This window comes from Chaetodon trifascialis, chromosome 8, assembly GCF_039877785.1.
Source record: "Chaetodon trifascialis isolate fChaTrf1 chromosome 8, fChaTrf1.hap1, whole genome shotgun sequence".
Classification (NCBI taxonomy): Eukaryota; Metazoa; Chordata; class Actinopteri; order Chaetodontiformes; family Chaetodontidae; genus Chaetodon; species Chaetodon trifascialis.
This window is the reverse complement of record NC_092063.1, coordinates 21183681-21204604: the sequence shown is the minus strand read 5'-3', so window position 1 is coordinate 21204604 and position 20924 is coordinate 21183681. Positions and strand designations below refer to the sequence as shown.

The 20924-nt window shown below is 45.8% G+C and overlaps 2 protein-coding genes across 2 annotated transcripts; both read right to left on the bottom strand.

Annotated features, from left to right (window-relative positions):
* Nucleotides 1–236: 236 nt before the first annotated feature.
* On the bottom strand, nucleotides 237–7758 carry nr1h5 (nuclear receptor subfamily 1, group H, member 5). Its single transcript, XM_070969111.1, has 10 exons — nucleotides 7659–7758; nucleotides 3203–3601; nucleotides 2958–3098; nucleotides 2688–2812; nucleotides 1612–1710; nucleotides 1436–1532; nucleotides 1243–1359; nucleotides 1039–1128; nucleotides 815–928; nucleotides 237–441 (listed from the first exon to the last, which is right to left on the bottom strand). Exons 1-10 carry the CDS (start codon nucleotides 7756–7758, stop codon nucleotides 239–241), a joined length of 1485 nt encoding a protein of 494 aa, XP_070825212.1. The 3' UTR covers nucleotides 237–238.
* Nucleotides 7759–12913: 5155 nt separating this feature from the next.
* slc66a1 (solute carrier family 66 member 1) lies at nucleotides 12914–20868 on the bottom strand. The gene is made up of 8 exons (XM_070969578.1): nucleotides 20791–20868; nucleotides 19959–20152; nucleotides 19746–19875; nucleotides 19218–19305; nucleotides 18614–18768; nucleotides 15835–15927; nucleotides 14892–15077; nucleotides 12914–14336 (listed from the first exon to the last, which is right to left on the bottom strand). The coding sequence occupies exons 1-8, from the start codon at nucleotides 20806–20808 to the stop codon at nucleotides 14250–14252; spliced, it is 951 nt and encodes a 316-aa protein (XP_070825679.1). The 5' UTR covers nucleotides 20809–20868; the 3' UTR covers nucleotides 12914–14249.
* Nucleotides 20869–20924: the final 56 nt, after the last annotated feature.

Genomic DNA, 20924 nt, shown 5'->3' with positions numbered 1-20924 from the left:
TTCAGTCCCTCTAGAATTGAAAATTCAGTGACTGCAGGACTGAATACATTGATGTCAGCTGAGAAGTAAGACGGAAGATTCTCAAGAGAATCCAACCGTCTGATTAATATCAGGTAAAAACCTTTCCAAAATGTTTTTGTACAATTTCTGAGCTCATCCAGGACCATCTAGTCCTTAAATTCAGACAGGAAGCTCCCTAGAGATGATAGTGGTGGTTTTTCACTGTTTGTCCTCTCCATCAGAGTCCAGGCTGCTGTCTTGTCAGGAGGAGGTAGTTGTGACGGAGGGTTCGTAGCTCCGTCAGTCTGCCCAGCAGGCGGCCAAACCGCTGGGGCCCCCCTCGCGCCGCTCCAGCCTGGGCCCCACACACCCTGGACAGCAGATCCAGGATCAGTTCCTGCATTTTCTCAACACAGCTGGCCGCCTGCAGGGATGCACGGTCTGCAGGATGGAGATACAGGACACAGGTTGGCAACGCTAAAACAGACCAGATCTGTTTTCTGTTTATATCTAAACCTGGACTGATGCATTCAAGTTAGCCAACGGCTACTGTTTGGACAAAGTCCCACAGTTGTCCTAAGCTCCTGCTACGGAGCATGAAAGCAGCAGAGTCATTTTAAGCCTTGATCAAATCTATAGTCAGACCCTTTGAGACAGACTGAGTGAATCATTCAGAGGCATCTTCTTCCTATCACAGCCTCCTGTTTGTAATGATTATTTACAGTTGAATAGAGCATTTGCTAGTCTTGACAGCTGATTGGATCAGTTCTGACCAGACACACACTAACAAGAGAGCACAGATTCATGGTCCGACCTGAGCAGAGCAGAGCTGTAGCAGTGAGCAGGGCGTATTCAGCCTCCGCCACCTGCAACGTTGCCATGCTGTGGAAGAAGTTGAGCACCGGCGCAAAGAGATCCTCACTGCTTCCTGTTCACAGCAGCAAATGGGAAACTGGTCATAACTTTATATATAATAACTTTTTTTTTGCACCTTGCAAGGTCTCGATATTTTCTGAGTGAGTCTCCATCTGGATTCACCTGAGCTGACCAACGTCCTGCTGCAGATGTTTTCCTTTGACTCCACATTTCTCAGCCAGTTGTGTGTTGACATGCTGAAAAGCTGCATGGCTGATAACAGAGGAAAAAACAAAAGTTTTTTTTAAACTAAAGATCAGACTGCTTGCTTCATAGCGACTCTAAAGCAAGCATCAATTCTAAATGTGTGTCTGCTGGTTTGTTCACCTGGACTGGGGCTCGTCGAGTTGTGGGAGAAGTGCTGAGCTGACAGCAGGAACATGACCTCCAGTGAAGACACAGACAACAGAGAGCGCTGGTCTGAAAAATCCAGGAGGTCAAAACCTGTGAGGGGAAGAGCATTATTGTTTGATTTTCTCAGCATTTCATATGAGAGGTCACACGTTCCCATCCGTCTTACCTGGCACTGTCCTGGCAAACTGTAGCAGTCTTTGCAGGTGAGGTGATACAACATCAGACAGGTCCTCCCCTTCTTCTGTGCATGGCCACTCAAACAGCTGAGCAGACACAGACAAGAGACCATGAGAGCAACTTCGACAATGTAGCTGTAACTGCTGCGCCCACGCTGTGACCTACCCTGCAGTGGCTGCTGTCCTGTGCTCTGTACAGTCGATGGGCCTCCACCATCCTGTCCACAATGTACTTCTGTTCTCGGGTTAAACTGGCTGACAGAGCCTGGTGCGGACGACAGACAACACAACACAAGGTTCAATCAGTATCAGGATGCTGATATCAACAAACCAGCCAGTGTCCTAACCAACCAACAAGACATCATGTTGACCAAACAACCTTCGACTCAACCACCTCACCAACCAAATCATCTGCTCTCCTCACGGTTCAATCCACCAACATTTCACATTTAAAAAAGAAAACAGCCCACATCCAACCACCCAATTACATCAATAAAACAAACACCCAGCAACCCGTGTACCTAATCCAACCAATCATCAGAGTGATCCAACAAATCAGGCTGTTCAGTCGAGGTTGGGTGGGATGACAATACACCATGAAACAATATCAAGATTTATGTCATACTGTTTATACTGTGGCAGTTTTTTCAAGTTATTTTCCACAATATATATCAACATGGTTAATTAAACTGCATGAATGAGGAAGAGGAAGCAAGTCAACTGACCAACTGACCATAATTTAAAGAACTATCAGCTGCAGTATCCTTCAACCCAGCACTCAAACTAAACAACTACAGGATCAACACTTAGAGTTGACAGCCAGCAGCAGCTCTGGAAGCTAAGTGCTAAAGTCAGCATGCTAACATGCTCACAATACAATGCTAACATGCTGGCACTCAGTGGGAATATCTTTTGCCATGATTAGTGTGATGGCATGCTAACATTTGCTAATTAGCACTAAATACAAAGTACAGCTGAGACATTTCACAGAGAAACAACAATGTCAACCTCTTGGTGGCGCTGGACGAAAAGTCACAGGATCACCAGAGTCACAGGGATCCATCCTCTGGGGAACACGAGTACAAATTTCATGGCAGTCAGTTCAGTAGCTCTTGAGATATTTCAGTCTGGACTAGAACAGGGGACTGACTAAAACAGACCAACAGTGCTATCGCTAAGGCCATGCCACCTGCCCTCCACTCAGGCAACCATCCAATCAATGTCAGCCCTGCTCTCTGGTACCTGTCCAGGTAGTCTGCTGCTGGAGCTGACGCTGCGGCTGTCTGTGCTCTCCTCTTCCTCCTGTCCTCTGCCTTTCCCTCCTTTCCTTAGTCGCTTGGACTGGCACTGCACCTCTGTCAGAAGGCCTGAGGAGAAGAAGTATTTTCAGACACATCAAAGCAGCCGCAGCAGTTAAATGCACATTGTTTTAACAGGGACTGATTACTCTCATCGGCCCATGATGTTTGACATTTGATTTCATGTGGGTAAAGTATGGCTGCAGCGGCTTACACTCAGCCAGCATTCCCACGGCGCGGCACTTCCTCAGCCGGCAGTCTTGGCACTTCCTCCTCATGTACATGTCCATCTCACAGCCACCGCCGCTCTTACAGTGATACACAGCCTTTTTAGTCACACTACGGCGAAAGAAACCTACAGCATCCAGGGGAGGAAATTGATTATCTTTCAGGATAAAAACAAACAGCAATGAAGAAAAGAATAAAAGTAATTTGGCAAAAGTGGAAGGTAAGAATCACCTTTGCATCCCTCACAGGTAAGAGCGTTGTAGTGATACCCAGACGCTTTATCTCCACACACCACACACAGCTCGTCCTGACCTCTGCTCTTCCCTCCCAACCCCACCCGTGTCCTCCGCCCGAGGGGCAACCCTACCGCTCCGAGCCCCTGAACCAGGCCTCCGCAGTGGGGCTCGGGTGTGGGATCACAGGGAATCTCCAGGCAATGAGGGCTGTAGTGGTACGGAGGGAGGCAGGGCTGCGAGGAGGAAGAGGACGAGGAGGGAGAGGGGGTGGAGGAGGGTGGAGAGCCATAGAGGGAGAAGGGCAGGTTGGCATGGCTGTACTGTTGTTGGCTGTAAGGGAGCAGCTGGAGATCAGGGTCCTGCAGGGGGTAGCCCAGAGGGTCAGCCAGCATGTCTGAAATCGAAATGGATGAAAGTCCAGCGATCAAAACTTTTGTCGGTCAGAGAAGCACTGAATGAACCGTCTACACCTGCAGACCAATGTGTCTTTTGCAATTTTGAGTTCAGAATTTTGATCTGATTCAACTCTCCTTCAATAATACTTCAAGCGAAAAAGTGAAACTTTGAAAAGGGATGCAAGCAACATTGTTATTACACTGACATTTAAAGACCACATGAAAAGGGAACTTGAACTTCTTAGTAAACTGGTAACTTCTTGGAAAACTGCTACTTCCTGCAAAATAGTGCATCCTCACTGGTGCAGCCTTTCTGCATCTCATTCTATCAAATAAGAGCCAAATAACTAACGAACAAAATCAGATATATATCTGCATATCTGTGGAGCTTCTTTGCTCTCCAAACACATTAAACACATCAATTTAGCACTGGGTGACAGGATCTTTCATTATGATGAGTATGTGATGTGTATTAATCCGCAGGTGAAAATAGTTCCCAACAAATGCACTATTGCCCCAGTATTTTAGAAAATTAGAGGGGTTTTTTATTATTATTATTTTAATTGAAAATATATGACTGCTATGTGCAGATTTCTGTGTTCAGTAGGAACCAACTGGCCCCAGACAAAGTAAGAAAGTCAGAAATTATTGCAACACCATGTTGATTTTGGTCTTTTTTTGACAATTAAGAAAAATCTAGACTTGCACCAGATTTGACTTCATGTAGCATATTCAGGTTTCTGAAACCAGAGTAAGATGTTTACATGTGTTTACATAACCAGGATACTCCAAAAACACGATCCTAACAGGATACTAGTTCGCCTTGTTGTGCGCCACCCTGACATCCAGCCAGTTTCCTCTCCAAAAATGAAATCATGAAGTCATTACCATGAACAGAAAAGCTGTTCCACACATACACACACACACCCATCAGAACACAACAACTGCATTAGCAAGACCAGAAAGATGAATGAACGTTTCAAGCAACACTTATTATGCTGTTTCAGAGTCAAACAGCGTCATAGGAATGTGGTCTTACGTGACTCGTGTGATTTCACTGCATTTATGGCTCTTGAGGGACACAATAAAAGGCTGAGAGTAAGACCTTGTGAGTTGTTCAGACTGCTGAAACAGGATGCAGCTGAGCGCTCCAAGTGCCATTTAGGATTTTTTGATCCCCCTTTCTGGAAGCTTCATTCAGTCTGTACTGGCCGTTCGGTGTTGTGACGGACTGAAGCGTCTTTGAGCGTGGGTCAACAGCTTGTGTTTTGCAAACCCTGTCTCCTTTGAGAAAACATGTGTGACCACTGGCAGCCTCTTAAAGTACAGCTGGACCAGTACAACTGGGAGTGCTGTGGGATCTGTCTGCGCTGATTAAACGGTGAGCCCACCCATCTGTCAGGAGTCTCAGGACTGCTGGAAATGGAAATTTAAAGGGTAAAGCGCGTTGGATGAAGATGAGGGCTGACAGAAATATCAATCTGATTATGTGTTGCTGTTGTTGGAGAGCGCCTTTAAGCTTTTACAGGGAAACAAACCACCCGTCCTCGGAGCTCTGTGCCGTTGTTAAAGTGGCCCTTAAGGGATTTAGTATTGCACTTCCAAAAAGTTGGAGAAATCACAGGAGACACATTAAAAATAGAGTGGTCAAAATCAAAGCAGCAAAGGCCGTGATATCCTGACTTTTAGTCCCTAGTTTGGCTTCAGCAGAGACAACCCTAATGACAGTGGATGGATTGTTGGACAGGCCTCCCAGTCAGGGCTCCCCAGGCCCACGTGAGCCCGTGAGCCTGTGAGCGAGAACCCCTCTCTGAAGTGACTCTTAGCTATTGTGTTCTCCTGGAAAATCACACGGCTCAATCAAATGTATGGATGTCCTGATCACATTATGTGTTTTTAATCATGATGCTTTAATATTGAGTATCTGCTGATACTGAGTCTGATCTGAGAGTGAGATGAGATGAGAAGATCAATGCTGCTCTCAGGTCTGTACGCTCAATATGAAGACAGAGCCAGCAGCCAGTTAGCTTAGCTCAGCACAAAGCCTGGAAAAGAGGAAACAGCTAGCCTGGCTCTGACAAAAGCTAAAAAAAAAAAAAAGCAACTCGAAAGATCACTAATTGACTGATGTGCTTGTCAGGCAACCAGGAAGTCACTGAGCCCGGTCAAGAAATAACCCCCCACAGACCCCTGGAAAGCCACAAGTGAGGTGTAAAGGTGTTGTGAGGTGGATTTTGTTACCTCTGGACAAAGCTGAAGACAAACAGGTGACAGCAGATTCAGAAAGCTGGTGTGTTTAGTTGATGGACGTCCCTGCTCTGATCACATAAATGTCAACAGAATCAGAATTTTGAAGGGCACTTATGGACCCTCCTTTCTCCTTCCCTTTGTCTTCTCTAGAGGTCTCTCTCCAGATGTTTCCTGTCTTTACCAGACTGCTGCAGTGATGGTTTGGGGGGGGTCCTTGCCTTCTCGGCATGTGACAGAGCTGCGATTCGCACTGTTTGTAAACCATTTGAGCACTGTCTAAACACTCCTCAGCCTCCCTTCCATCCCACGCACACTGGGGAACCAAACAACACCAGCAAACTACCCCCCATAGCTCCCCCTGCACCTCCCTCTGCTCTGCAGAGCAGGAGGGCAGACAGCAGGGGGAATTTGTTGATGGTACACGTCAGTATAATGCAGGCTCAGCCTCCCTGCATGCTGTGAATGCAGCGTGCCAGCTGAACCTCCTCAAGTAACTATTTTTTTCATGTCATCGAGTTCTCAGAGGCGGTAAATAAATGCTTGACATTCATTCATCAACAGTGAGAGTGAATGAGATGAGGCTGCATTGCACACAGAGTGCAGTCACATCCTCATTGTGTAACAATAGAATGTATAAATGATGATCTATTTACATAAAGAGAGCCTACATGCTTTTGTTAAAAACAAGTGACAGTAACAGGGTAAAGTTAAATGTGTAAATTTAATGTTACAGTGGGAGTAAATTTATAGGAAAGTCCAAGCAATCCTGTTCAGGAACGTCTGTGTACAATAATATCTACCTAAAGGTTGCTCATGTAAGCTAACATTAGCCACCATAAGCTACTGGTCACTCCAGGCCAAGTCAAGCTGCAGCAGAGTGTAATGCATTGGTCAGTGGTGTCGTTCATTCTTATAGCTTTGACTTTTTATTAGGACGAAGAGGATTGTGTTGTTTCTTCTTTCAAATGATACATGGTCTGACTTGGAGTCAGCACTGGACTGAGTTCATTAATCAATTAATGACTCAAATGGCACGTTGAAAAACAGTAAATTTAGTACATATGAGAATAAAAAAAGAAAGAAAAGAAAAAATCAATCAATGGTGGTGACGGATTCAGATTCGGATTCATTCAGTTCAGGTTTTATTCGTCCTCCTGGACCACCTTCACACGGTGAAACTGTGAACTACTTTGACAGGAAAAACTTTCTACTGAACGAATAGTCCCTTTAAAAATGACAAGCTGACTGCTCTGGATTACCAAGAGTTAGAGGGGTGGTTGCTTTTGAGTTGTAGTAATGCAATTTGTCCAAGCTGAGAGCACCACAAAGGAAACCTATTCCATTAAAACTAAACAAAACTGAGTTAGTGAGAAAATTTGTTTATGAATTAGGGTGAGCCAGCCCTCTCCAGCAGTAGAGAAGGAAACCAACTGTGTCTCCTTATTCCTGCAGATCATCTACCTGCCAGTGAAACCAATGACGTTATACACACATCATCTGAATTCATTTACCACTGGCTGATAACACTGAAAATGCTTTGCAAATAAAATGTCTCTGCACATTCAAATCACACAAGAGGTGGACACTCATGTCTGAATATTCTGTCTGTCCTGTACCTAAATTCATTGCTTTAAATGTATTGATCGGTACAGTGTCTTATCTATTATTGTAAGGATGAATACATCACACAGCTTATTTTAAAGAAGAAAAAACAGAGGGACAAGAGAAATAAGCAGGAGTAGGGAAAAAGTGGAGGAAGGAGGTGAAGAGACCGAAGCAGAGACAGAAGTGTCACTGTGGACTCACCATAGTACTGGAGCTGCTGCTCTGTGGAGCAGTAACCATCCGAGGTGGAGAGATACCCCCCTGCCGAAAAGCTCATCTCCAACTCAGTCCACTCTCTCATCTGGACGGAGGATCCTCTCTTTAGCTACTAATACGGGATCTATCTTCACACACACATGCAAAGATATAAACATACACACACAGACAATTACTCAGAGGATTCACACAGATATGAAGGAGCTGGGAAGTGCGGAGACATTCCTCAATCCCCAGGATGCGTCCAGGTCTCTTAGCTGTCCAGGCTGATATCTCAGCCTATTTTTAAAAAGCAGAGAGCAAGAGTGCAGCTGGGGCTCTTGGTCTGTGGTGGATGGTGTGCTGGAGGAGGTCTTAACCGTCCCTGGGGGATAGGCAATAAGGGAAAGCGGGGACACCCAGGAAGGGCAGGGATGGGACTGTGGTCCAAACAGCTGGACCCAGCCCGGGACCTCGTGGATGGAGACCTCATCCAACATGGGCAGAGTGAGGGACACTCAACGTTGATGGTGTGTGTATGTGTGTGTTGAGGCTTGGCCTGAGTGGACAGATCCCAGAGTGCAACAGCTGGGCTGGGCAAAGGAAACATTTTCTCAATTTAATATGAGGACTTAAATAAAAGAATTCCCATCATTATGTCAGCCGTCAGTTGTTGTTTTTCACGAGCATTTCATGGATTGAATGCTGCTGAAACAAACCCTCTACTTAAATTGAGCTGTTAACTATGCTTAATGTGTGTGTGTGCGCATGTGTGTGTGTGTACTCTAAGCCTTGGGAGTGTGTTTACTCTGCCTTTTGTTTACCGCTGTTCTGTTTGTCCTGCAGTTAATATTGGACAGCAGTTAGATTGAAGGGGCTCGGGGACCTCCGCCTCCCTCACAGACCGTTAACCAGGCCGGGGCAGACCGAAAGGAGTCGAGGTCCGAACTTGAGGAGTGACCTCAACACTGGCCTGTAAATCTCAGAGCAGGGCTGTTTGACATGCAGCATGCTTACTAAGGATTAATGGCACCCTCCCACCCGCATATCATCCCTTTCACTGACTCATTATGGGAACCAGCAGTGGCTGGTGGACAGCAGAGGGTTACAGAAGAGCCAAGCGCACTCACTGACGCCGTAGCCTTCATCGGAGTGACCACGATCGATCTCAGTGACAAATGACACAGGAATCTGTTGCTAGTTACACTGTGTTTTCCCTTTGAAGAGAGTGTCCAAAGGGTAAATTGGTACACATGTGATCACAGTGCACGATGACAACACTGCTTCACTTAAGGGAAAAGCACAAACTAAAAGAGAGCAAATAAATAGCACCAGAAAACACTGTGTCTTATGTGTCAGACAGTTTGGACACGGTAACTACAACCACACAAACATCTGAATTTTGTGAGGTGGTCGCTGGATTCAGAAAGTTCAACTTTCAGAAGTTAGGATCAAACTAAAGAAAAAAAAAATTACATATGAAAACTCTGAAATACAAATTTGCAGGGGAGGCAAAAGTGAACTATTGAGGGACATGAAGTCTCATAAACAAGCTGGATGAATTTAAAAAATAAAAGTCCTTGCAGTGCTTTGAGCTGAATGTTCATGTCAGCATTGTAGACAAATACACTCACAATGACAACGCTAGCATGCTGCTGTTTAGCAGCTATAATATTTACCATGTTCACCATCTTAATTTACATGTTACCATGCAAGAAACTGCTAATGAGCACTGAACAAAGCCCAGCTGAGGATGATGGGAATTAGATTTGTTTTGCATATATTTGGTCATAAACCGAAGTATTGGACAAATAAAAACTCTGAGCTCATGATGGTGCTAGAAGGAAAATCAATGGACCACCAAAGTTATTATAAGTCATCCTGAAGGAGGCAGGAATTTCTGTCGCAAATTTCATGGCCATCCAATAGATGTTGAGACATTTCATGGAAAAACCCCCCACAAATTTTAGTGTATGGGGCGAGCAGGGGATCACCATAGTCCCTAGGATTCATCCTCTGGGCACCATGAACGGCAATCCATTTAAGATATTTCACTAATCTCAAAAACCTCATGGTGGCGCTATGCTGAACATCAGGGGATCACCTAGCTTGCTGCTAGCGTGGCTAAGAAAAACTGCAAGGTAACATCAAGTCACTTTATTCTAATTCAAACCAACTTGTTTGATTTTCTTCACTCAGGCATCATTTTCTTAACATTACCGAAACAATCTGCCGTTTATGCTTCGTTTCTAGATTAAGTCAACTTGTATAGTTTATGATCTAAGCTGAGAGCCTGGGCATTAGTCTAAGATATTCATTGCATTGTATGAGCATAGCTCAAGTCATGGAAACAGCTTAAAAATGGATGACCTATCAGCAGTTCTTTGACACCCATACGCTGACTCATCTCTGTCAGTGTCGTGTATCATGGACAAATAACAGATTGGTAGTTTGTGGAATGGCATGAATCCATTGCTAAAGAAGAGTTGGTCTGTTGTTATTTCTGTTGTCACGTCCCAACATATGTGACAAAACAAGGCATCAGCTCCAGCTATGTTTGACCTCTGGGGAATGGAAGGAGGATAGAGAGCAGGCAGCACTGCTGAGAGTGACACTAAACAATAGGGACAATATCTGAGTGCGTGCAAATGTTGCCATGGATCTTCTGGAGGTGTCACACTGTTGGACACATTGTTGGACACAGGCCTGACTCTGAGGGCTCACCCCATGAGATATGAGTGTCATGAAAGAAGAAGAGAGGAGGAGGGGGAAGGAGGGAGAAGACTTTTAGGCCACGTTCACATCAAGCACGGTTAGTTCAGCTGGACTCTGGAGTAATCACGCCATTAGCTTGTTTTCTTTGCACCAAGATTCCTGAAAAGTGTGCACGAAAAAGGAATTGATACGCTAAAATGAATGCCAGAGAACTGGAGCCAAGTCATTTCCCGGTAACACGGGTCAACTAAGTCAACTTCTCCTCTGTGGTTCAGACCAAAGAACAAACTGATTGCATGTGCAAAGCCTTAAACTCATTAGTCCTGAATCACTCACAGCACAAGCCTGGAGATATATTCAGCACATCATAAATCCTGTCCAGGACGTTCTCTCCATGCAGACTGATCCTCTCTTTATCAGAGGGCTGCTGGCTGGTAGCTGCAGCTCGATAATGGCCAGGACTGTTTACTGATCCTCGCAGGAAACTGACGCTTACATTAAAGTGGCCCCAGTATTCATGAGTAAAGTCCACAACTTATGTTTGAGTGTATGCGAGTGAGTGCGGTCTGGGGGGTATTTGGCTATCACGAGAAGGAATGTAAATTGTCCAATGGCAGTCATGTCTCCTTAAAGTATTTGTTTGAAAGCATTTCCTCCGATCTGTAGAGTTATTGTGAGATTGGACTTTTAAACTATGTTGTTCCCTCATGCTCTTCTGTGCTGTTTTGTCTATTTTGATATCAAGGTTATGTATTCTGGATGCAAGCAAATACACTGAATTCCTTACTCAAACAGACACCGACTTAATGCAGCATGTAAAATCTGGCCACCATATTAACACCTCTAACCTTAACCAGCCTGTGTGAGCTGCATCGGAAACCTGGGGTCATGGGTGACCAGTCCTAGTTGAAAATGTACACCGCTGGGCAACAGAAGAAGGGTTCTTCTCACCTGACTAATCATCTTAATTTCCTCCTTCTTTGAAAGGTCCAGGAAGCAGCACAGTGCTAACAGCATCCGCACTGGAGCTGGTTTTTATTTTATGCCCTCCCCTTGGTCATGCTGTCTTTAGGTGTCTTGTTCTCTGCGAGCGCACCCGATCACACTCCTATCAGCTGCGTTGAAATGTCAATAAAGTGTTGAATTTTGAATCTTGCTCAGCAGAGGATTTATAAAATGTGATGTTACATCTCCCAACTTTTAACTCGTGCTGATCAGACTGATTCAGAATGCAGGACAGCACATGCAGACATGCTGAGGTCAGAGATCACAAAACAACAAAGCGCTGTCTTCAGAACAGTTCTGTTTAAGTTGCAGTTGCGTTAGTTAGGAGGCTGTGGACTCACCGTTGATGGTGGGAGCCTTCCTGCCGCGTCCTGTCGTCCTCTTGTTTTGTCCAACTGTCTCACTTTCTGTAAAGTTGGCTCCAACCCAGCCTCCATCCTCAGTCACACACACACACACACACACACACACACACACACACACACACACACACACACACACACACACACACACACACACACAGAGTAAACAGAACCTTTCAAATGAGACAGTTGCTCTTGATGTGTGTTTGAGCTGCAGGAACTTGACCAAACATCTTTTCTTGTAAATGTTCTCTTGTCTGTCAGTGGCGAGAAATAATAAATAATAAAGGACGAAATAATTCAGACATTTTGTGGGGAAGATCTGGGACAACAAAGTACATACAAAGTTGGAGAACAGCAGCATTTGAACGTAATGTGAGTCTACGTGTAATACTGGGAAATATTCACCAGAAAATTTCCCAAGGGCCTCTTGGTCACACTAGGGATTTGAACAGGCAACCTCAGAGTCACAAAGGACCCCCTCTACTGCCCTGCTTGTAGGAACTGGAATCGTCTCATTAAGAAATTCCCAGTATAGAGTGTTTATAAACAGCTTCTTGTTCATCCCTTGTGATGGATGGACGCTCCCTATCACTGGCTCTTCCTGCTAACTCCCCAACCCGCCTAACAATCTCTCTGCCACTGTTTCACAACCGCACACCTCCACCCCCAAACACACACACACACACTTACTGAACCCTTGATATTTTCTGTATTGACCTTGCTTCCTCGGTGGGTGGGCCCTTACCACTTGGAGTGTGCGTGACTGCACTATGTTTAATAGTGAGGCGAAGTTGTGTGCGTGGGTGCTGTGAGGGAGGAGGGTGCAACTGAGAGGCCAGTGTGAATCTGCTAATGAAGAAAAACAACACGGCTGTCAAGGCCTCCCAAGAGTAGGTCAAACACAGTCGCTGGGGGTGGAGGTCAGTGAAGGCAAAGGGTCAAAGGTCAACATCAAGGCCAAGAGCAGGCCTTGACCTCCAAAAAAAGTGGGAGTTGAAGAGTAAACTGTAGGGGAGGAGGAGTCCCCACAGCTTTTCTCCTCAAGAGGAGCAGTTTGAAGAAAAATCATACGTCAGAGGAAGGAAAAGAAAGTGAAATGCCATTATGAAGGAAACTGAGACAATCCTAAATGACTCAATCAACTCTTCACTCAGAATCAAGAACAGAGGAAAAAGTGGTTTTCATTTGTTTAATTCTTACAGCACACTGACCCACCAAACATATTGAACAATTCCCAAAGTATAAAATCAATTTGTGTTGTGCAAAACAGAAAGAATGAAAAAAAATGAACATGGTAGTGAAAATAGGTGTTAAAGGGACAGTTCACACCAAAATCAAAACCGCATTTTCTCACTCTCACCCGCAGCACTATTGTTTTGGTGTGAGTTGCCGAGTTCTGGAGGCATCAGCTGTCGAGATGCCACCTCCTCCCCTAACTCTAGTGAGACACTGCTAGCTTGTGGAGATTATTTTACTGCCTGCTAACTTTACAGCTCAGCCGAGGAGGAGTCCATTAATGTTTACATCCCGCAAGGTCACAACACGAGCCTCTCGTCCAAAAGGAGACGCACGCTACCTTCTGCGCAGTGATACCATTGCTGGGTGTAGTTTGGTGGAAAGAAAATAGTTCCTACATGAAACTGCTCACAACAAGGTCTGTGGATTCTCTTCACGAGTTCTGGGAAGAGACACTGCCGATATGTCCAGAACTCGGCAATTCACACAAAAACAATCTAGGTGGATAATCAGCACTGCAGGTGGGAGGAGAAAAAAAATATTTTTGACTTTGACTTGATCTGTCCTTTCAAGTGATGGGACTTTTAGCACCAGTGCAAATAAAACAAGTCAAGAGCCTGTATTTGAAAAATACAGACACTTGGTGTAAACATGAATTAAAAAATGACTAAGTACAATTTACACATGTAAAAACATTTCTTTTTCTCCAATCGGACACATCACTCAGGCCCAAAAAACAAAAGATTCATCTTACAGGTGTTCAACACTGAACACAGGCAGGGCTTCATCTCGTGATTAGTGTCACAACCGCCAAAGTATTTGGCATCTTAAAACCACTGGAATAAGAACCTGTCAGAGAAACCTCTGTGTGGTCTGGTCACCCCCGCCAGCAGGTTTCTGACATCTATACGAGGTCTGACATCAAATTAAGGTTGGCACCTAAGATCTGGAGGTGGGGTTCAGGTTGACAGGAGGAGTATCCGTCCATGTCGGATACCTGAAATCCCTCAATCGTCCCTTTAATTGTCGAACATTGCGAGCAGTGCAAATCACATCACTGCAGCTGAACCCAAGTGAAGAACAACATCAGTCACAATACTATTGCAGATAAAAACACATTGTTGACATCTAAAAGAAGAGTATAATAAATAAAACTATAAAATCAAAATAAAATGTACAATCTGTACATCCTGATTTTGGTAGAAATGTGTTTTTGAGGGTTCACTGGAAGTGAGTGTCTGCTCGTGTCCCACCAGCACACTCCTGGTGCGATGGCTTAGCTCCCGATCAGAGGCGTCGTCTCATCGCGGCCGTCAGCCACCTCCACCTTTGCTTTGCGGTAAATCATGAACTGGACGGAGATCTGACCCACAGCGTTAAGGAAATTGTTGATGGAGTCCTGCATCAAAATCCAGTTTGAACACATTCGTTACTTTACTTTGTGTTGTGTTAACATGTTATTCATGTTCCTAAATAAAGTTCCATTTAGCCAAACTAGCAAAACTGAAACACAGACTATAATTCCAGCATAGCAGAACTGGTTGGTCACCGGATATATGAGCATTTGATGAGGCTTGATGATTTGGGAAATCAACCATCCTGTTGACAATCAGAAAGTTGTGACCTCTCTCATGCCTGTCCATTAAACATGAAGCTACAGCCAAGAGATGTTATTTTAGCTTAGCATAACGACTGGAAGCACGGGAAACAGGCGGCTCTGTCCAAAGGTAAAAGCTCACTAATTAACATGTTGTAGCTTGTTTCCTCACTGCATGCAAAGAAATATGAGAGTGGTATTCATCATCTGATCTAACTCTTCCCACACGTCTACAAGCTCAGCACTGCTTCAAATGTAGCATGTACATTGGATTAAGGAGAGCCCAGAGGCCCGGCTGCATTTCTTTTCTTTAAAGGATACGACGAGGTCTAACGAGAGGGTCCCGAGGCTGCCAATGAGCCAGGGCAAGTGATGGATCAGGTAGCTGCTCTCGCCCTGGCCCTCATCAGGGTTCTTCAGCAGGACGCTCAGGCCGTATGTGGTGTTTCCCAGGATGACTAGTGCGAACAGGAAGTAAGACACTCCCTCTGTTGACTTCCTCTTGAACTGAGGGAAGAAATGAGAAGACAGGAGGGGAAGTGAGAAGAACAAAAACCTTTTTGTTGTTTTCTTTTAATAGAAAATGTTTGTTTTACATTTTACTTCAACACATATGTTCCACCAGTGCAGACTGCAGAGGCAATCAGCCGTGCTATCAGCGCATCATATTGGCTTGTTTTCGCCAGCTCGGTTTTCAGCTTCAATGAATTTTGCTTCTTTCACTTTGACATACATTTTTCACCTTATATAAACATGCAAAGCAGTAAAGTAATGCCTTTACTACTTTTTTGTCCATTATTGTTACTATTATTTCACATGCGGCACCTCCTCATCTGATTTTATCTTTAACCATACTTACTATTTTAAATATGTAAATTCTGAACTCATTCATCATGTTAATCGCTGGCTACCTGTGAATACCTGACATAGGACTCTGTTTTTCATCTGGATACCAAAATATTGAATAAATTTCATCATTTAGAACATGTATTGGATGTAGTTTTACCAACATTTGTGTAATGAGGAATGAACTGCAATTAGAAAATGAAAAGTGGAACAATTATAATCTGAAAGTTTGCACTACACAGTGATGCCAAAGTAACATTATGATGAGGATACTTGTTCTAATTAAATATCCATGTGTTGTTAGTGTAAGTAAGTAAGTCCTGTATTAGTATTAATTAATGTTTACCTCTTATGGAATGCAGCCAAAACTACTGAAGAAACTAGACATTTGCAGTAGAACCCACTTTGTCTTACTCACATTGGTGTACATCTGGGGAAGTCTGGAACAGAGGTAGAGCACTGACGACACCGAGCCAATGGAGAAGCCAATAATCTCTTTAGGGGTAAAGGCCTGGTGTGAAAAGAGAGGCAGACACAAAGTTACACCAGCAAAAAAAAAAAAAAAAAAAAAGACATAATTATTTGATATGTGATATGGGTGGCAGTCGTGGGCGGGGGCCCGGACGACCCAAACCCTGGACAACGACTCTGGCTATGGGGACATGGAATGTCACCTCACTGTGGGGGAAAGAACCTGAGCTAGTGCGGGAGGTTTAGCAGTACTGGCTAGAGATAGTCGGGCTCACCTCCACGCACAGTCTGGGCTCTGGAACCCAACTCCTTGAGAGAGGCTGGACTCTCTTCTACTCTGGAGTTGCCTGCGGTGAGAGGCGGCGAGCTGGTGTGGGCTTGCTTATAGCCCCCCAGCTCAGCCGCCATGTGTTGGAGTTCTCCCCGCTGAGCAAGAGGGTCGCTTCCCTGCGCCTTCGGGTCGGGGATAGGTCTCTCACTGCCGAACAGCAGTGCAGAGTACCCGGCCTTCTTGGAGTCCCTGGGAGGGGTACTGGAAAGTGCTCCAACCGGGGACTCCATTGTTCTGCTGGGGGACTTCAATGCTCACGTGGGTAGCGACAGTGATACCTGGAGGGGTGTGATTGGGAGGAACGGCCTCCCCGATCTGAACCCGAATGGTGTTCTGTTATTGGATTTCTGTGCTAGTCACAGTTTGTCCATAACGAACACCATGTTCAAGCATAAGGGTGTCCATCAGTGCACGTGGCACCAGGTCAATGATCGACTTTGTAGTCGTATCATCTGACCTTCGGCAGTATGTCTTGGACACTCAGATAAAGAGAGGAGCTGAGCTGTCAACTGATCACCACCTGGTGGTGAGTTGGATTCGCTGGCAGGGGAGGAAGCGGGACAGACTTGGCAGACCCAAACGTACCGTGAGGGTCTGTTGGGAACGTCTGGCGGAACCCGCTTTCAGAGAGGTTTTCAACTCCCACCTCCGGGAGAGCTTCGACCAGATTCCGAGGGAGGTTGGAGACATTGAGTCTGAATGGACCATGTTCTCCACTTCCATTGTTGATGCAGCCGTCCGTAGCTGTGGCCGTAAAGTCGGCGGTGCCTGTCGTGGCGGCAACCCCCCAACCCGGTGGTGGACACCGGACGTAAGGGATGCCGTCAAGCTGAAGAAGGAGTCCTATCAGGCCTGGTTGGCTCATAGGACTTCTGAGGCAGCTGACGGGTACCGGCAGGCCAAGCACGCGGCAGCTCGGGCGGTGGTAGAAGCAAAAACTCAGGTCTGAGAGGAATTCGGGGAGGCCATGGAGGAGGACTACCGGTCGGCCTCGAGGAAATTATGGCAAACCATTCGGCGCCTCAGGAAGGGGAAGCAGCTTTCTGTCAACACTGTTTACAGTGGAGATGGGGAGCTGTTGACCTCGACTGGGGATATTGTCGGGCGGTGGAAGGAATACTTCGAGGATCTCCTCAATCCCACTGTCATGTCTTCCGTAGAGGAAGCAGAAACTGGGGACTTGGAGGTCGATTCATCCATCACCGGGGCTGAAGTCACTGAGGTAGTTCGCAAGCTCCTCGGTGGCAAAACGTTTGCCCAACCAGTCCACATGTGCTTTGTGGACTTGGAGAAGGCATTCGACCGTGTCCCTCGCGTCATTCTGTGGGAGGTGCTCCAGGAGTATGGGTTTGGAGGCCCTCTATTGAAGGCTGTACAGTCCATATACAACCGGAGCAGGAGCTTGGTCCGCATTGCCGGCAGTAAGTTGGACCTGGTGCATGTTGGACTCCGGCAGGGCTGCCGGAGTTTCTAGGCACAGCCAGGGGCCAGAGGGGGTTCGGTTCAGGAGGCGCCAGATTTCGTCTCTGCTTTTTGCGGATGATGTTGTCTTGTTGGCTCCCTCGAGCCAGGACCTTCAGCATGCACTGGGGCGGTTCGCAGCCGAGTGTGAAGCAGCTGGGATGAGAGTCAGCACCTCCAAGTCCGAGGCCATGGTTCTCGACCGGAAAAAGGTGGCTTGCTCCCTTCAGGTTGGGGGAGAGTTTCTGCCTCAAGTGGAGGAGTTTAAGTATCTTGGGATCCTGTTCAGGAGTGAGGGAAGGATGGAGCGTGAGATTGACAGGCGCATCGGTGCAGCGGCCGCAGCAATGCGGTCGCTGTACCGGTCTGTTGTGGTGAATAAGGAGCTGAGCCGAAAGGCGAAGCTCTCGATTTACCGGTCAATCTACGTTCCTACCCTCACCTATGGTCATGAACTTTGGGTCATGATCGAAAGAACGAGGTCCCGGATACAAGCGGCTGAAATGAGTTTCCTCCGCAGGGTGGCGGGACGCTCCCTTAGAGATAGGGTGAGGAGCTCTGTCACCCGGGAGGAGCTCAGAGTAGAGTCGCTGCTCCTCCACATCGGGAGGAGTCAGCTGAGGTGGCTCGGGCATCTCTATTGGATGCCCCCTGGACGCCTCCCTAGGGAGGTGTTCCAGGCATGTCCCACTGGGAGGAGGCCCCGTGGAAGACCCAGGACATGCTGGGGTGACTATGTCACTCGGCTGGCCTGGGAACGCCTCGGGATCCCCCCGGAAGAGCTGGGGGAAGTGTCCGGGGAGAGGGAAGTCTGGGCGTCCCTGCTCAGACTGCTCCCCTCGTGACCCGGCCCCGGATAAGCGGGAGAAAATGGATGAATGGACATAATTATTTCACCTACCTCAGGTCACTACTTGAAATGAAGAGGACTCACCCTGATACGGCTGACGTCAGAGGTTGTGAGCAAGGCCCGACTTCTGAACCCAGAGGGAACTATTTCCTGTTGGGTGCCTAACCCGGGGAGGTGGGCGAGGCTTGTGGTGAAGCCGAGGACACAGGCTACGCCGACCACATGCAAAACCCTCCTGCCTGGAGAAAAGACAACACCTGGATTCATCATTGGTACTAGAAAAGACACCTCTGCACATTCCTCCACACGAGGTTACTGTGTCAAAGGTCAACCACAAGGGAACAAACGCCACAGCAACATGAGGCATGTGGTGACATCATTACAGGGGACAGGGATTACCCTCTTCCTCTGTCTGGACCAGTGCTGGACCATTGCTCGTCTGAACTGACATAAGCTTGTTCATTTGACAGCTTTGTCAGATAAGACAGATCTTAGAAATAAACAAAGACTATGGCTGCAGTTTTTACTTGGGGATAAAATACACGTTTGATGTTACTAACTTCTATCCCATCTGTTGTCAAAGTCCAATGTCTAGGATGCCAACTAGGGTGCAAATAAGGCACTGAAACTCATACAGCACAAAATAATTTGGAAAATTCAGTTGTAAAACAAACAAAAAGCAACTCACTTTCAACCACTTTGTTCCTTAACTTGTAGTAAAAGTACATGCCCAGCATCACCAAGTCAGCTAAAACGTAATAAACGGCTGTATATGTCTGAAAGACAGGGAGAAAGACGCACAAAACAAGTCATGAAAAATGACTTCACACAAACAAAGTCATGGCAATGGAAACCACTCTAAAAGACTACTTGTATCATGACTTGACATGATTAGTCAAATGACAGAAAACTGATCAATAACAATTAGAATAACCAACTAATCATCTAGATCATTGATTAGCACATTGATCATCGCACTAAAAATGCGACAATTTGTTTTCTTTTTTGTCAGAGCATGAGAAGACCCATACTTTTTCTTTGAATGAAAAAAAAGACAATTCCAGGTTTCCATAGCTTCTAATGATCATTTGTCATTTGCTTTTGACATTTTATAGACCAAGGAAATGATCAAAAACAATCATTTCTAGCTTTAGTGTTGTTAGTTGCGGGGAAACACCCATACACTACCACCAATCACCATATTACTGTAAGTCACCTGAAGCGGAAGCTGGTCTGCCAAGAACGAGCCCACCAGATTGCAGGTGTCACCTCCCAACCACAGCAGCAGGAACCAAATGGAGAGGGCGCTGTCCATATTCCCTGTTTTGCATGAGCTGTAATACTGACTACAACCAGAAAAAACAAAACAGAATTATACATGATGTTTATATAAAAGAGCATTTCCTCCAAGAGACACCAACACACTCACGGAAGTGAAGACACCATGAAGCAGAGGATGGACAGGAGACCTAGGTAGATGCTGGCCATGTCCCTCGCATCCTGGGCACATTCCCCAAGGCCTTCCCAAACCCATACGGACCCATTAGGGCACAGGGAAGTGAAGTTTCCTTCAGTGGTCCACTCAAGGGGACCCGATGTGATGACTCCATCTATCTGCATATTCTGCTGAAAAGAGAAACGCCTCCGTAAATTTCCAGTTTATTAAAACATAACGTCGCTATCCTTCCCCGCAGTCAGCCTATAAACAATGTTTACATTTACGCTCATTCCCTCTTTGTCTCTTGTTTTCAGGAGACCATCAAATGAAAACGGCAGAAATATACCAACCACACGGTACAGGTATGCGTTTTCATCACACACTCAAAACAGCCACATAAACATCAGACAGCAGATCGCATATGGACCGCAAATGTCGACAGACTGCAGTTTTCAAGTTATCACGGTCCTGGCGGGGTCAAAGGTTGCTGAGCAGTTCGACATCAAAACAGTCTGTTTAGACTCGCATTCCACTGATTAGATCAAGACAATGGCTGGTGAATTAATGTGTGTGTGGTTTTTTAGCCACATTTATGCATTAGGCTACGGTAGAAAACTTTTTTTTCACACATGAACAGAACAGAAACCAGAGAATAAATAAACCAAATTACGTTACCCACTTAGCTAGTTAGCCATGACAATAGCAAATACCAAGTACTCGACTAAACGTATGTGGCGTTTATTACACTGGCATAAACTATTGTCGAAAACGTTACAAAGTAATACACTGGAAATGAATAAGGAAACGAGGAGATGTATCTTGCCTGTGAGGCCGCTGACATGTCGACAGAATCCTAAACGGAACAAAAACCTCCCCGAGACTGGGGAGAGAACACGGAAGCAGGTAATAAACAAGTTAGGTTTGTGTCCGTGAGTTCATTGGTCGTCGGGCTGAAAC